Here is a 17,096-nt window from a genome sequence, read left to right as displayed (position 1 = left end):
GACAAGAGCAAATTACAAGGCCAGGGCATTGGAGAGAGAGGATGGGGCACCAAAGAGAAGCGCCAAGGGATGTCATTGGCCAGATGAGGTGACCAACTGAGGGATCAGGGTTCATGAGCAGGTTTCTGGCTTGGTGTCTGTTAACTGAGACATGTAATGCAGGATAAACATCACATTTGGAGAATGGGGAAGTTAATGAGGAAGTTAGAGTTGGGACCATTTTATTTAAAGCTCAAGAGAGTTAATGTGGGGTCTGAATTTCATCAGAGAGATATAGGCTGGAAATAGAGGCAGAGAGACAGGAATACCGAGATTGGGTCCCTGGAGAACACTGGCACTTGCGGGGCTGGGGGGTCATCAGTAAAAGAAGGGAAACAGTCAGGGGCATGGAAGAGTCCGAGAATGTGCTCCCAGAGGCCAACGAGTACAGAGTTTCAAGGAGAGACTGTTCTGTCTTGTGACATGCATGAAGAAAGCAGGGCCACAGCAAGCACAGTCTCAGTAGAGAGGTAGGGTAAGAGGCAAAATATACTGTCAGGAGAAATGACTCCGAGGTGTATGAAAACTAGTTGGTTAAAAAAAAATTAGTAGAAAAGGGAAGCAGAAGGGGGTAAAGTATCTGGAAGAGGTGAGGGTGAGGGAAGAACTATTTGGGGAAATGCGGGCCTGAGCAAGTTTTAGGCATCACAGAGAGACAAGAGATGGGAAGTATTAGGGAGCCAGATTCTGGAGAAACTTACAGGGAACAGAAATACACTCAGGTCAAAGAATTAGCCTTGGAAAATAGGAACCGCTTCTCCCCTGAGGGAGAACAGTTCATTTGGAGATGAGGTGGAGAAAGTGAAGGGGTTCATGCCTGTTGCTTCTGTGTTCCTAATAAAATGAGAGGCCACATACATATGAGAGGTTTACCAGGAAGCACTGAGCAGCATGAAAGGTAGAGGTAAATATTTAAAAAGTTGTTGCAGGGAATGAAAAGTAGAGTCACCTAATCATAAATTAAAGGTGACTAACTGGTTAGCCAAGAGAGCCCTCCACACACCAACCCTAGAGGGTTAAAATGCACAAATATTATGACACTTGTTTTTGTTGAGAGCTTACTTTTTTCAAGATAGTGTGTTAGGTACTATCCCTTACGATGAGATTAGTGTATGTGCTTATGTGATTTTCTTTAGTGGTATTTATTGGACAGAGGATTCAAGCATGGACAGTTATTGATCAGGTGTGTCGGGTCAGGAAGAGAGGGGAAGTAAGAGTATGTGTGAGTGAATAGGTGTGGCTTAGTCCTAAGCCCTTTTGGGCTGCTAAAACAAAAATACCATAGACTGAATGGCTTAAACAAGAAGTATTTATTTTACAGTCTCGGAGACTAAAAATGTTAGGATCAGAGTACTAGCAGATTCAGGGTCCGGTGAGGGCCTAATTCTTGGTTCACAAATGGCCATCCTCTCACTATGTCCTCACATGGTGGAAGGGGTGAAGGATCCCTCTGAGATCTCTTTTATAAGGCCCCTAATCCTACTTATGAAGGCTTTGTCCTCATGACCTAATCACCTTCCAGAGGCCCCTCCTCCTGATACTATCCTGTTGAGGGTTAGGATTTCAACATATGAATTTTAGAGGACATGAACATTCAGTCCATTACAAGGTGCCGTCATTGGGTAAAACTCATGGAGCAGTGTTTCTAGAAGTGTGGTCTGGGGATCATTCACACCAGAAGCAGCTCCGGATACTGGTTAAAAATGTAAGCCTCTAAACCAAACTCCAGATCCATAGAGAACATCAGATTTCCAGGTTGCAAACCCCAAAATACAGTTTCACTCTCAGGCAGTCCTCAGAAAACCTGGGTGGCCAGAGTTAGATTTAGGGGCTGAGCCGCCACAATGAGGCCCAGACTACTGTGTGAAGCATCTCTTGCTTTCACTCAGCTGAGGTCATAGATTCCACCACAGTGCTCAGCTCTGGAGACCAGAGGTGCCCCTAAAGCTAGAAGCTTCTGCTGTCACTGTGTTTATGAAAAGGTAGTTTTGTAAAGTGCCCATGTCCTCATGTTATTCTTTCTGTTTTAATGTTCGTGCTGGTATATGTGGTTACGTGACTGCTCCTAGCTGCTAGAGAGGATGGGAAAGTGGGTTTTAGCTTCTTCCTCTGGAAGGCAGGACTCAGTGATGGGCAGTTCCAGCAGGTGGAATGTGTTCACATAAAGCTGGGTGGCTGCAAACGTAATCCGGGGGTGTCTCCTGACATAGGAGCTTTGAGAATGGGGCCAGTAACCTTCATTCTAAACAGCCATGCCCGATGATTCTTAGCCATACCACCAAATTTAGTGAGCTGCTTTATTAGAAGACCAGATAGATGGGAAAAATGAGGATCTAGCAGAGATTTTTTTTTTTTTTTTTTTTTTTAGCAGAGAAAATTTTAAGCTAGAGCTGACTGGCTTTCAACTCTGACACTGCTAGTCATTCTAGGTGACAGTGAAGCTTAGGAAATGAATACAGATCCGGGCTTATAAGGATGATGTACAGGAAGGGGAGAGGGGACAGTCCCTCCTTGCCAGTAAACAAGGTTGGGTATTAGAAGGTGGTATGATTAGCAATCATGAACTTCAAAGGAGGTCAATTTATGAAAGAAAGTAAATATTTTTTTGTAAAGTGTAGGTGTAAGTCTGTGGAATACCTTCTTTTATCCCTGACTCTAAGACTATGGACCTAGGAAAGTGAGCACTTAGCACAGTTTGAAAGGAAGAATACTTGTTCATTTAAGATGAGGAGTGAGGTGGTGTTCTAGAAAAAACACTGAGGTGCTGCATATGGAAATTTCTTGGTGATGAAATGGTTCCAGAAATCCTGGGAGGAGTATATGACATACCATATTTTCTTTACAAGACACATCATTATTTTATAATGACTTTTGGGAACAAGGAAGCAGCAGTCCATTAAATGCACACATTGTGAGGTATGTCCCTATGTCAGGATGCTAAAACATATACAAGTACATGTGTCAGAGTTGAAGAAATAAGTAATAGTTGTGAATTATGACACTGGAGGAGGTTGTCAGCTTCTCAATAGTTAGGGATGAGGAGAACCATTTGGAAGAATGTGATAAAAGCTGTGAGGCTTTCAGGGGTGGATTAAAGGCTCATTGGGTGGGTTAGAAGGGAAAAGTGGGGACAAAAAGCAAAGATTATTACCTGGATGCTCCAGTTAGTCATTCAGAGTAAAGCGAGACAAAACCATAAGTAAGATGTCATGCGCAGGATTAGGGGATGAGAATTTGGGCTTTCCAGGGGCTATTGTTTTGGGTCATCTACATGTGGGACACCTTTGGCACAAATGTCTTATAGGTATAGTTTAGCACCTGATGGAGCCAAGGGGTGGGGATACAGGTTGGAAGGAAAAGCAGAAGAAAGAGAGGTGAGACAGAATTTGAACATGGCTGGCTTCACCCTTCCTACCCATTCATTCATTTGTTCATTCATTTGCCCAATGTCCAGGCATTCTGGGCACATGGATGGTTCAGTCTGTTAAGCATCCAACTCTTGGCTTTGGCTCAAGTCATGATCTCAGGGTCATGAGGTTGAGCCCTGCATCAGGCTCTATGCTCAGTAAAGAGTCTGCTTGAGAATCTGTCTCCCCCACCCCCATACCCCACCCTCTCCCTGTTTGCATGCTCTCTCTAAATAAATAAGTAAAATCTTAAAAAAAAAAAAAATCTTAGATTTGGTCACTTCAGGAGTAGTTGAATTAGAAATTGTGTAAACAGACACAAAATTCCAGAAGTTGAGAAGCCTAAGTAATTCCCCATTGGGAATAGGCAGTTTCTAGGGTTGGTTCCAAGGCGGGCAGTGGGTAACAGGGGACAAGATGACTGATATAACCAATAAGCCTTGAGCTGTGCTCAGGTAGCAGCCCAGAGGGTAAGGGAGAGTATGTGCTCTCTTATTGTAAAAATCATTTTTTGACTTTGGAGTGAAATTCACCCAATAGGATATTTCTTCAGGAAATTCAGGTCTTTCTCAACACTGTCATCAGATCGTTAGGCTGTGCACATTTGAACCCCTAAGGGTAAAGTGGTGATAAAAAGCCAGGATATCTAGAATTAGGCTTTAGGTACCAAGAAATAGATCATAGGCCCTAAACCAAGTGCAGTAGTCATGGAAAGCTGTTGATTTATAGGGAAAACAACTCTCTGGCTAGAGATAATATCTTACTTGAAATGTAAGAAAAAAATGTAAACGTAGGTAATTCATACGTACTGACTATTCTTTTAAGAATTATACATTTTTATTTTTTTAAAGATTTTATTTGAAAAAAAGATTTTGTTTATTTATTCATGATAGACGTAGAGAGAGAGGGGGGTGGGCAGAGACATGGGCAGAGGGAGAAGCAGGCTCCATGCCAGGAGCCTGACACGGGACTCGATCCCGGGACTCCAGGATCACGTCCTGGGCCAAAGGCAGGCGCTAAACCGCTGAACCACCCAGGGATCCCCAAGAATTATATTTTAATAGAAGGGGGAATCCCTGGATGGCTCAGTGGTTTAGTGCCTGCCATCGGCCCAGGGCATAGTCCTGGAGTCCCGGGATCGAGTCCCACATTGGGCTCCCTGCATGGAGCCTGCTTCTCTCTCTGCCTGTGTCTCTCCCTCTCTCTGTGTCTCTCATGAATAAATAAATAAAATCTTAAAAAAAAAGAAAAAAAGTAATATCCTAAGTCATGTCATGAGATATGTTACAATGCACACTTCCATGAGCCTGTAGTCTGGGCCTGCATGTACCTCACAGACCCCAGACCCATTGAGGTTTCCAAACTGTGTGGTATTATCACATGTCTTGCTAATTCAGCATTAAGAAATTATAGTAAATGTTGTACATAATCAATGATGCAAGCAAGTTTTTCTCAGATGTAGAAGAAATAGGTTGGCATGCAGGCTTTGTTGCCAGACTAATGGATAGCTTACAGTTCACTCTCATTCCTCCACTTGGCCCTCTAGCTAACTGGCAGCCCCTCCTCTTTTCAGGGACCCAGTTCTGTTCTTCCCTTTCTAATCCCACTTCTGTCTTCCAAACAATGAAAATCAAGATTTGATAATTACGTTATTTATATTTGTGTGCTGATAGCACTGCTAGATAAATTGATTTCAGCAAATAGATTTATTTTTCGACCTTTTAATTTCTAACTGGGGAAAGAGCACACTTTCTCATTGGAATAGCACAGGCACGGAGTGAAGCTTGGGGATTCTCTGTGGAGTTCAATGGGTCCTTCTGTTGCCCTTGAAATCTCAACAAATGAAATAAAGGGGGCTAGCCTGCCTGATTGCCTAATTCGTTACAAGTAAGAAAGATGTATCCTCTCCTGGTTTTAAAGCCCCAGAACACTTCTTTGAGTGAAACTTGAGGGCACATCCAGTATGTAAAGGGGGTGAAAGTAGCTTTAGTGAGTGCGGTGGTGGGAGAACCTAAAGTCCTCCCTGACCACAGGCTCTCCTTGAGAGATTTTTTTCTCCTGAGGTTTGTTTGGGAACCACATCACCAGCAGTTCAGCTGCTCAGTGCCTCTTCTTGCCTGTTCTCTGTAATATGCCCCTTCCCTTCACTTTCTGTGCATGAGGTCTTTTCCCTAATACCATGTGTTGAGGAGAGGGAGCTAGTGTATTAAGAATATGCAGATTATGACCTGCTGAATGAGGGGGCACAAGCCACCCACATGGGGTTGGCATCCGACCTCCCACTTTGGGGAAATGAAACCCATGGGGTCCTTTTGACTGAGGGTGCAGTTTCAGTATACCCACCCAAAGGAAGTAGAGTCACAAGATTTACTTATGTACAGATCCCAGAAGCAAGGGGGCGCAGTGAGCTGGGGGAAGGCAGTCCTGTTCCAGGTTGAGTGAGCAGGAGGTAGAGCAAGGTAGCCAGCACCTATCACTTACAGGGTGGTTGGGGCAGAGGTCATTTAACTTTTTGTGGACTTCATTCTAAGTGGTAATTTTAAAATGTGCCTGGCAAAAGCAAAGCAGGAATTTATGACGGAAATCCTAAACTGAAGTCCTTATCTAAGTATCCAGACTCTGGGTGTGAGCAGGGTTATCATACTTCGAAATGCCTAGGCAGCAACTCAGAAAAACAAAGTTGTTTTTTCAGAAGAACAATAGTTGTTTTTCTCATCACAATTGACCCCATAATGCCTAGACATTAATCTTTAGGGAAAATCATAGGCACTGCCAAGACAGCAGAGATATTACAAGCCACTGGCAGGGTTTTGGTCACCTAGAGCATGAAACACTTGAACAAAGCAAAAATGCCAGTCAGCAATACCAATAGACAAACAGCAATTTAAAATGCTGTCCTTAACCACCACCCCCATTTGTTGGGGTCCAGCCAAGAAAATAAACCAAAGCCCCAGAAAAGGCTAAAGTAGATATTTGATCAAACACTTGGATGAGATTATGGAATATTTGTACCTGTAGGGCCATATTTTATAAATTTGTCTGAAGCATTCCAGAACTATTAATATACATGTAGCAGGTGGGGCCCTTGCCAGCACCTACAGCTCCTTCCCTGGCCAGTAGGTAAGCTAAAATTGAATGGTTATCTAGAACTGTCTGTGCTAAAGAATCATGTTGTTGTATCGGGGCTAGTCTTTGGTGTGATAGCCCAGTGTGTTCAGCAGGGTGGCTGACAGGTTGGTGTTTGTCTTAATAAGTTGTCCTTGTGTGCCAGCACCTATCCCAGTCCCAGTGAGGGTTAGCAGCAGACCTCGGCCCGATGTAAAGGGGCTAAATTCTGCCTGCTTTTGACGTGATGGGGCAGAGTGATGGATGGGGTCTGTTCAGTGTTTTGTAAGGGTAGCTCCAGGGAGATTGAAGTTCACTGGTAGGCGTAGACGGGACTCTTGGGGCCTGGCACGGAGGCAGTTGCTTTGGAGGTTGAGTGATGAAGTGGACATATGGAGAGCCACATGGGTGTGATGGCCCAAGGGCACTGGACCCACAGTGGACACGAACTGCTTAATCAGGGAAGCCAAAATAAGTTGGAGGGTCCCCCTGGATGGTTGGGCCTTGAGGGCCAAGACCATAGGGGTGGTTCTCCTTGGGACAAGGTGTAGATCATACTCATCCATGTGGTGGTGGTGCCTGGGCAGATATGGAAGAGTATAAAGGGCCCGGGGGAGGGGGGAGGGGCTCCTGCCAAGTATCACATAGTGTACTGCAAAATGTCCTGCATGAAAGCAGTGAGCATCAGAGAGGCCCAGCAAGCCATAGGGATGCATGGGGCCCTTCTGCTGGTCGAATGGGAATGGGGTCAGTAAATCAGCTTGGTAGGCCACTAACTTGGAAACAGCCTTCACTGAGCCTGGTAACATGCCTGACAATTATAGCGACCCCCCCGAAATGAGCTCTGATTTCTGCCTATTGTATACAAATATTAAGACTGTTGGAAGGCTTGAATGGGAGGAACCGTCTATTATGTGTGTCCCAGTGGATAATTAGAGAACTATATGGGTGATTGGCCCCCAGAGGAGAGACAAGTTCCAGGGAACTGCTGGGTTTATAGGGCAGCGTCCTTGGCAGTTTCCACTTTCGGAGGTCAGAGTATATGGGACCCCAGATCCTGCTGCCAGGGCTGGAGGATTCTAAGTGGTGATAGCATTTGCCCTCGTGGTGGGCTGGCAGTCTTTTGGAGACCCTACGAAGCCTGAGCAAAGGCTTCAGACTTGTATTGGAGCTGTCTTGGATTAGAGACCCCTGATCTCCAGAGCTGCCCACACAGAAGAGCCTGTTAGTCATTGTATGAGGGAGGAAGCTGAGTCCAGGAGCCGCCCCTCTAGGGAGACTGATAAGGGGCCTGGAAGCCCTACTAGCTGAAGGAGCAGAGGGGCCATTTGCTTTTTTGGGGCAGACAAGATATGGCCTTCAGGGAAATTATCTTTTTCAGGTCTAGCTACATCACTGATGTGGTCTAGTGCCTTTTATGCTGTATACACCTTGTTGTGAGTTGTAACAGTATGGTCTTATAATTGAGGGGGGAGCTTCAAGAAGAACTCCTTAGGGGCACCTGGTGGGGGGAGCTCAGGCGGTGAAACCTCCAACTCTTGGTTTGAGCTCAAATCATGATCTTAGGGTTGTGGGATCCAGCAAGGTGGCTCCCTGCAGTGGGGAGCCTGCTTCCTTTCTCTCTCTCCCTCAGCCCCTCCCCCCATTCATTCTCATTCTTTTTGTCTCAAAAATAAAATCAGTCTTTAAAGAAAGAACTCCTTAGATTCTGGCCTGAAGGGCACCTTCTGGGTTGGAAGTGGTCCTGGGGGCGGGGGGGGGGGGGGGGGCGGTGCTGTGGAAGCATGATATACCCATTGATCCTTCCCAATTTTACATAAGAGGAGGTATGCTTCATCTAGTCTTGTCCACTCACAGTGAACCTGAGCTGTAATAGCTGTGATGGATAGAATGGCCTGGTGCCAAGCCATAGAAACCCAGGTTAGGAGAAGCAGAGCTGCTTTCTCCTTATCCCTGCAGACTCCAGAGCTTGTGGGGGAGGTCTCTTCCTGAGTATCTATTCCCTTTTTTGTTTTCATCTCCTGCCTTGGTAGCTCAATTCATTTGGGAGTGCTGTCGCTGTGGTGACAAGTCTGGAGTCTCCTCTAGGGTGTCTCTAATAAAATAGACCCTCGAAACCTTGTGTTGTTTTTTTGTACAAATTGTGAATTTTGGGGTCTTTGGCCTCTCCAGCCAGGGCAGGCATCTTAATTGCTATAACCAACAGCTGGGAACCAGTCCCAAAGACCTGAGCCAATTAGCACCCTTCTTCACCTTCCCATGGGCAGATTTTTCTAGAAAACCTTGGCAATTCTATCCTGTATAGTTACTTGTCTGTTTCTTTTCACACTGGTGGCTGGATGTCTTGGTTGGACAGATAGTAACAGGGAACACCTGGGATGGAGGTTGCCTCTTCCCTGACTCCCATGCTGCCATCTCCTGTTCTAGTTTATCCCAGCCAACCCTCCCAAGTGGTCAGGATTCGCCTCTACCAGTGCAACATTAGCTGATGTATCCCAAGTCTCAAGAATGTGGCACCAGTGATTAGGCATGTTGATAGGCCACACTGCTCAAGACAGCCTACGCCTTTTGAGCAGGGTTCCTACAAGTGTCTGTTAGTTTTCCGACCTGGGAATTTGGGAGGACCTGCTGCCATGTGTTCAGGGGCCCTACTTTTAGTAAGAATTGGTTTTGCTGTACCATGCCAGGGGTGGGACTCCTGACATCCCATGGGGTTGGGTCATTTGCGACCCAGCAAGGAATGTGGCAGCATAAGAGGTGCTTGCCTAGGCAGTCTTTGCCCACCCAGAGCACCACGGTGCCCCTGGTAGAGTTCATGTGTCAGGGCTGGCTTTCCAAGCCCAACACCCTAGTCCCAGGTGCTGACACCAGAGGCCCAGTGCCAGCCTCCCCTTGGGGCACTAATGTATGGGAACTCTCCTTGGCTCCTAGGACCTGATAGCCCGCCTCCCCTGTCCCTGCCCGGGAAAAGGAGGCAGAGGCCTAGTGTTCCATTTAGCTCATGATGGCATAGTGCTGGGACTGTCATATATGAGCATTGCCAATTCTCTCCAGACCTGATACATAGCAGGGACTTGCTTAGAGACTCATGGGAAATACACCTACCTCAGGCTGGGGCCTGCCAGTGTTGTCTTTGCAGGGGAGTCTGACTTCAACAGCAGCGACAGTTTAGGGTGGGGATTTGTGGCAATACCTGTCTGCCACAGTCCACAGTGGTGCAGGGCAATTCCACAGACTGCCAGCAAGCACTGGTTCCTTCCCAGGGAGACTGAGTGGTTTGGGAGAGGAAGTTAGTAGCTGTTTGTAGCTCCAGGGCATTATAGGGCGATACAACCTGCACCCACAATGCTATCCTCCTTGCCCATTGTGTTGAGAAACAGAGCAGGTATATCCAATTAAGAATACCCAGATTATGACCTGCTGAATACGGGAGCACAAGCCCTCCACGTGGGGTTGGCAGGTAGCTCCCTCAGCTTTCGAGCTCCCATTTTGAAGTCAAACCCGAGGGGTCCTTTTGACTGAAGGTACACCACACAAAGGAAGTGGAGTCACAAGATTTACTTACAGACCCCAGAAGCAAGGAGGTACAGTGAGCTGGCGGGAGGGCAGTCCTCTGTTCCAGGTTGAGTGAGCAGGGGATAGAGCAGGGTAGCCAGCACCTATCACTTATAGAGTGGTTGGGGCAGGGGTCACTTAACTTTTTTGTGGACCTAACTCTAAGTGATAATTTAAAAAGGTGCTGTGGGGAAAAACAAAGCAGGAACTTAAGGCAGGAATCCTGAAGTCACATCCTGATCTAAATGTTGAGGCTCTTGTGTGAGTTCGGTGATCATACTTTGAAATGCGTAGGCAGCTGCTCAGAAAAACAGAGTTGTTTGTCTCCTCAGACTCCACCCCACCCCACTAAATTATTGTTTCTTCTTCCTCTTCTCGCTCTGATCACACTCTCACTGTTTCCAGTGGTGGCAGTCCTGTCTTGGAAGCCTGTCTCCTACCCTCCACCCCCACACCGCCAAAGAGTAACGTTGCTGGTCCCCCTGGCATGACAATGTCTTGCCCCTGGGTCGTCTTTGGCCTCCAGACTGTAAGAGAGGAGGATTTCAGAGGAAGGAGCAATATGCACATAGGAAAGCTGCTAAGGGAGTCTGAGGAATGTGCCTGGTGCAGCAGTTGGAAGGGAGATGAACTCTGGGGGCCTGGAGCATTAGAGAGAGTAGATGGTGGCCTGCCTGTTGAGAAGAGAGCTGGAAGGCTTGCCTCCTCATTTGCCAGTGCATGTGTGTTTGAGATAACAGACTAAATGAGACTGGAGAGAACCGCTGACAATAACGGTGATTGCAGCTGGATCAGGTCCTGTCAACCTGGAAAATAGGCAAGGAAATCGGTGTAACAGCACATAAAGAATCCCAGCTTCGGTGACTTCTGTGAACTGCCTATAATTTAGCCCAATGGCTGTCACGGTAGCAATCATGCATACCATAAATGCATCAGATTTATTGGTGTGAATTTTAATTGATTACGGTGGTAGATACTGTTTTTGTCAGTGGAGTCTGTACTTACACTGACCAGTCTTACATGGTGACCTGCCCTTTCTCTGTGAGTCCATAGATCACTCTTTCCTTTAGGTGAATCTTGTCACAGGAAAGGCTGGGTGTTTGGTTATAAAAGACCACAAACATCGTCAGGAGAACTGGCAGATGTGAGAAGATTGCACATTTTCCCCCCAGCTTACCCTTTGAAATGTAGGCATTTGTATTTTAAAATACTTCTCTCTGGCATGCCTCATGCTTAGCGGAAGCTGCTGGTATTCCTGCCTCCTTAGGGAGAAGGGAGGGATGGGGAGAGAGGCAGCTGTGAAGCCTTAGAATATAGAACAACAGGAGGAAGGGAAAGGGTTCTCTCCAGGAGGAGCTGAGGATTTTGTATGTGGCATCAGGGCCACTGAGGCTCAGACGACTTGAAGAGGGACACTTCATTTGTTGGTACGTATTTAATGAGATGAAGAATGAGACAGAACTTAGTTCGGTAAGTTCTTAGTTCTGTTTTTGATTGAATTAATGGGAATGGCTTTCCATCCAAGAGTCATTCCTATTTCAGTGGTATACAGCAGAAAAGCTACTAGTAAAAACACCTCCAGGAATATACTTGTTAATTCAGAGAGCGAGTGCCTAGTAGGCCAGGAATATCTTAAAAGCCTATAGTTTTCCAGGTTTGCATACAAGGGGATACTGAGTGGGTGCTAAAAATATAAATGTATTGAGTTGTGTTTGCAAATTCTCTCAAGAAATGTGAGTAAAGTAGAGGACAGTAATAACAGCTAATGTATATTGAGTGTGTACCCCTGTGGCTGACGCTGTGTTTGATCCTTCACACGCACCATTTTATCTGGTGGATGCAGCCACACTGGGAGGCAGGTATTACCATCTGCTTTTACAGAGAAAGGCTGAGGCACAGAGGAGTTAAAGTGTCCCTAGTACACAGAAGGTAGGACCTGGCGGCTCCCTGCCAACCTGACTGCTTAATTAACTCTTAGGTACTATGTGCTCATGCTGCCCGTGTCAATGACTTTGAAATTAAAAGTAGTTTAAAAATACTTGAATGAGTTGTAAAATTATGATAAGCCAATTTGTAATGACATGCAAATATTTCCCAAGGATAGTAAAATGGTCACTGTATTACGCAGAGCAAAAAAATTAAACAATTTGGTTTCTGTTTGGCTGATTTGCCAACGATAGTGAAGCAATCATAGAATTTATCATCCAAACTAAAACCGAAAGGGGGTGATACTAACAATTACATGGTGATAACAGTAACACACTGTGTACTGTCCTGGCAACTAAATTATGCTATCACCCCACTGACTGTTGTCTATCTTGCTTCATATTAAAACAGTTCTTCACGTGTTTGACCTTCCAGGGGGAATCCTCCACGTCAACGTAAGTGAAATCAGTTTTGATGAAATTCATCAACTCTTCTCCAAGGACTTAGATATTGAGCCAGGAGGTCACTGGAGGCCTAAGGACTGTAAGCCCAGATGGAAGGTGAGGTAGATTTTCTCATAAGTGATGACATTGTTATTGTGCATTTGAGAAAAAGTGTGCTTGATTCAGAATATATAGCAGAATATATCTGTCTCTTGGTAATTTGAGACCTCAGAATTGTTGTATCTCATGTGTAGGTATTCACAGTTCCAGTACGATTTCTCAGTGTTACTTGTGAAGACTATAAGCACACCTTTTTGTTTACAACATATGGCTCATGTGTTGTTCTTTGGAGATCCTGGTAATAAATACCTCCTTTGAGATTGGCTTGCAAAGCAGATTTTGTTTTTCCTGTTCCATTGGAAGTGAGGCTGTGACTTCTGTGCACCCCGCTGCTGTCCCTAATGAGTACTGTCACTGGCAGGCATAGCCCCTCCAGCTTCTGGAACTGTGATTTCCAGGTGGGTGTCACACTGGGGTCCCTCAGAGTCTCAGAATCCTAAAGAGGCGGCTCAGAGCTCCCTGTGGGACACACAAAGGAAAACTTTGGGTTCTTCACCTCTATTTCAGAAGACGGAGCACAAGCATTTTATCTTTTTGACGTGTCAGAGTTCTACTTAACGTTTTGTTTGAAAACCTATAAGGGAATGTGTCTGCCTCTGCTGCTTAAAATAAATTGAAAACTATGATTTAAATCAGAGTTGCTCACAGTACTATCAAATTGGCTAGTGAGGGCATATTCCTGTAAGGTGGTGATGTTTGGGTAGGAAGTAACATTTACATAATTCAAGTGAAAATTACATATGATGAAATCAAACGTCCTATCCTCAAGGATGGTGATATAGCCTTAATTTGGGAAACGTTTTCAATTCCTCTTTTCGATATTCGTATTTTGCTAAAATATTTGTCTTTTTGTACACAAAATCACTGCTGAGGAGGAGAATTTAGATAAAAGCCCTCTGACTTTTCTGGCCATGAACTCTTTGTGTTTGAGGAGTATGTTATTTATATCTACATCTCTAACGCAGAGCATGTTATCTTGTCTGAGGTAAGCACTAAACCCAGTTCCGTTGAGTTGAGATTACGAGATAAATAAATGCCTTCTTACAAATGATTAAATAAACGTTTGTGTTCTTTTGCCTCAAACAAGTTGTAAAGCTGCTTTACAGTGGATTCCACTACAAATTTTGGCAAATCATTTATTTAACAGATGTCTAGTCAGATTCAGTTAATAAATGTATCTTCATATTTCATGACTGATTTTTCTCACATTTATATATAAAATAGGGCCTAATTTATACAATTCTACTTTTAAAAAGTGTCCGGGGCAAATAAATTATTTTTCTTCCTTGGGTGATGAGTGTATATATTGAATGCTAATGAGAGAAAAAAAGCATAATTAAGCACAATAGCTATGGAGTAGCGTGGAGGTTGGTCCTCAGCCGTATTTATGTGGGGTGCAGCATCCTGCTCGAGTCTGCATGGTGTACTATGGTAGAATAATTTGGGATTGGGAAAATTAAGTATTCTTGTTCTTTCTTAATTGGTCCTATATCAGACACTGGTTTGTTTTTCTCCTTCTCATTTTCTGGGAGAAACTATACCACACAGACAAGTAATTCCTGTTTAGAGATTTTAGTAGACTGTAAACTCCCTGTGAATGACTGGGTGAGAATATTGAAAGTGGAGTTCCTAGGAGCAATCTAATTCAAGGATCTAAAAATAAGCTTATTTTATTTAGGAACCGTATGGTAATGCTGCTCTTATTTCAACTTTACACAAACCCTTCTCAGAATACAGTTTCTGGTTCTGAGCTCTGCAGCTAAAGAGTGAGAGGAAGTGTGGACATCATTCAGAGATGATGTGTACTTGCCATATTTAACTAATCAAGGACTCTCCCCCTCCTCTCCCTGTCCCCAGCCTGTTAACAATCTAATCATGTCCCATTCCAGTCTTGGAACAAAGCTGAGTGAGAGGGAGAGAAGAGATTACTAGATTTATGTTAAACCTGTGCTGCCAGCTTGATTCTTAATATTTGAGGTTCTTTTTCTTTTTTTAAAAAAATACCAACTAAGTTCATTGATGGCCAATTAATTAGAACTTAGAACTGAGATCTTCTAAATCTAGTGGTTTCAGCAGTTCTCAGGTATTTTTGAACACTGGAGGTCCAAGTGGAAATTCAGCCCATGTAGGAGGTCTTATGGAAGCAAGCTGATTTCCAGGAGGGTTGGGAGAGGAAGATGGTGATGCTTTTTTAGACTTCCGAAGTAAAGTGGTCACCTGTGACATTGCCTTTCCATTCAGATGTCACAACTGCTAAACTGCTTTTGCCTAAAACCTAAAGGCTTAAAGAACCAGGCAGCTGCCTTTGTGCACATCTGCTCAGAGGCATGGGTTCCATTTCTCGTCCCAGGTGACTCAGAGACGAGTCTTCACCACCTGTTCAGAACTACCCAGGGTGTTTGGTAAAAATGACAATTCTCAAACATAATGCTCATTCTGATTCTGTTGGTGGGAAGGGACAAAGAACCTGCTTTTTAAATCAAGTGCCTCCTGTTTGAGAAGCTCCTAGAGACACTGGGAATGGGGGGGATGAGGAAGATGGACCTGAAAGCAGGGCAGAAGATTGAGAGCACAGCAGCTTTGTCAATGTCAGAGACTTGCCCTTTGTCAATGGCAGAGACTCTTGTGCCCTTGGGGCAGATGTGAAGCCGGGTCACTCAGGGACACCATCACTGCTGGTGTGCTTGAAGTGTGAAAGTAGGACAAAAACCTGGGGAAAATGTATGTGGTAAACACTTCTCTTGCTAATCTCCTCATAGTGAGTATAAGAGAAAATAAGCAAGCTTGAAAAATAGGTGCATAAATTCAGTAAGATCAGTGGTTTAAAGTGAGTGCAGACTGAATGGGATAATTTTGCTTGAATAAGAGGCAATGAGGAGAGATTCATGAAGTTGAAGTGTCATTTTGCAGAAGATCATGACCAGATGTTGTGTGTCTCCACTGGAGATGCATCAACAGGAGAGTGGCTCAAGCGGCAAATTAAGGCACACATAAGAAATGGCCTGAAACAAAGGTTATTAAACTTTGAAATATATTGTTACAGAACGCTGAGATCTTCGTTTTCCAGACAATAAATTGTAAACTATTGAGAATGTCATTCCACAGCCACAAGAAGCGACCTGCCAAATGAATTTTAAAGATACCGTTTAGCTTTATTTTAATAAAAACTTTGCTTTAGGCATATTCAAAATATTTGATAACCGTCTCATTAAAAATAAGGACATTTATTTGCTATTAAGACAACAGTTCAGCTTATTTTGAATTTGTCAAGACACTGGTAATTTTTTTTCTAATATTCTATTTCCATATAAGATTAAGAAAAAAGACACCAACTCTTGATATTTGAAATGCTTCATTGAACAGATGACTGTGTTAGGGGCTATGACTTTGTCTTTGTTTATTCTTATATGTTCATCACTCAGCCTAATTGTATTTAATTAATATGGACTCAGCAGCCGTTTAATAGCTTCTTTCCTTAAATATTTATAATTCTCCTCATCTGCTTTATAACTCTTTTACATTATGTCTTAGGCAGCTAACTTGTGGCCAAAATGAGGAAGGGCAAGCTTGACGCTTACTTCTTTCTGCAGAAGTTATCATGCTGTTCACTTCAGATAAGGCCAGTGGTAGGGATCTGTTAAAGCCATCTGACTCCTTGCTCTCCTTTTACTTTTCATAGCAGTTTGCCCACCTAAGAGTGAGTCTGAGGTTCCCTAACCACTTTGGAGTTGTATTGATTTGGGAATTCTGTGACTGCGCCAGCAGTGGACAGGTCCCCCATCGGTGGAGGCTGTCCCTTGCCAGCAGTGCCATGGTACAGGAGGCTGGAGGGGACAGAAGGGCCTCATAGATGTGTGGTAGCTCTGCTCCAGCAGCCTCGTGGTGCTCAGGTTCAAGAGGTGAACCAAAAGGGAATGGGATCCCCAGTGGGACTGGCAGAGAAACCAGAGCCTTTTTCTTTTCCTACCGTGTACTGAATAGAAAACAGTATAAACATGAGAATATCAGCATCATAGCAGCCCTTGTGTCTTTTTGCTATCTCATCAGTATTAGGGGAAAATTAGTGGTGGTGTTTCTAGTGTAGACTCAGTTATGCTAAATTATTCTTTATGGGCTTTTAAAAATAAAGGACCATTTTAATAATTTAAAATTTCTCTCCTTTATGATCCTGGTAACATAAAATACACAAGTAAGAGTTACTATTTTCTGTTGACTGTATCTAATGTCACATCCTGATTTTACAAATAGGATTAGGTCCTAAACCTATGCCCTTTCAGTTATTCGCATTTATTCATTCACTAGGAAAAATTTGATGTAGGTGAAATTTCAGTAAATCATAGATTCAATGTTCCTGCAAAATATTCTGTTATAACCAGTTTAGACTCTATTTTAAAATCAGAATATAGAGTGATGCAGAGATAATGTAATTAGATATATTTTGACTGTTATGTCCTTTGAAAATCCAATGGTTTGAGGATTTATAACCTTAAAAAACAATTTC

The 17,096-nt window shown here is 44.0% G+C and overlaps 1 protein-coding gene across 4 annotated transcripts in view; it reads left to right on the top strand.

Moving 5' to 3' along the window:
* Positions 1–17,096, top strand: part of B4GALT6 (beta-1,4-galactosyltransferase 6) — a 68,127-nt gene that overhangs the window by 35,054 nt on the left and 15,977 nt on the right. For 2 of the 4 annotated variants that reach the window (XM_072829136.1, XM_072829135.1), the window contains one exon: positions 12,468–12,592. The exons of 1 other annotated variant lie outside the window; for it this stretch is intronic. In XM_072829136.1, the coding sequence (XP_072685237.1) occupies positions 12,468–12,592 (125 nt within the window). Of the gene's footprint in view, positions 1–12,443; positions 12,593–17,096 lie in introns of all 4 variants that reach the window. One more of the 4 variants, XM_072829133.1, reaches the window with a different exon arrangement.

Source organism: Canis lupus, chromosome 6, assembly GCF_048164855.1.
Source record: "Canis lupus baileyi chromosome 6, mCanLup2.hap1, whole genome shotgun sequence".
NCBI lineage: Eukaryota > Metazoa > Chordata > Mammalia > Carnivora > Canidae > Canis > Canis lupus.
This window is presented reverse-complemented; position numbering and strand designations above follow the sequence as displayed.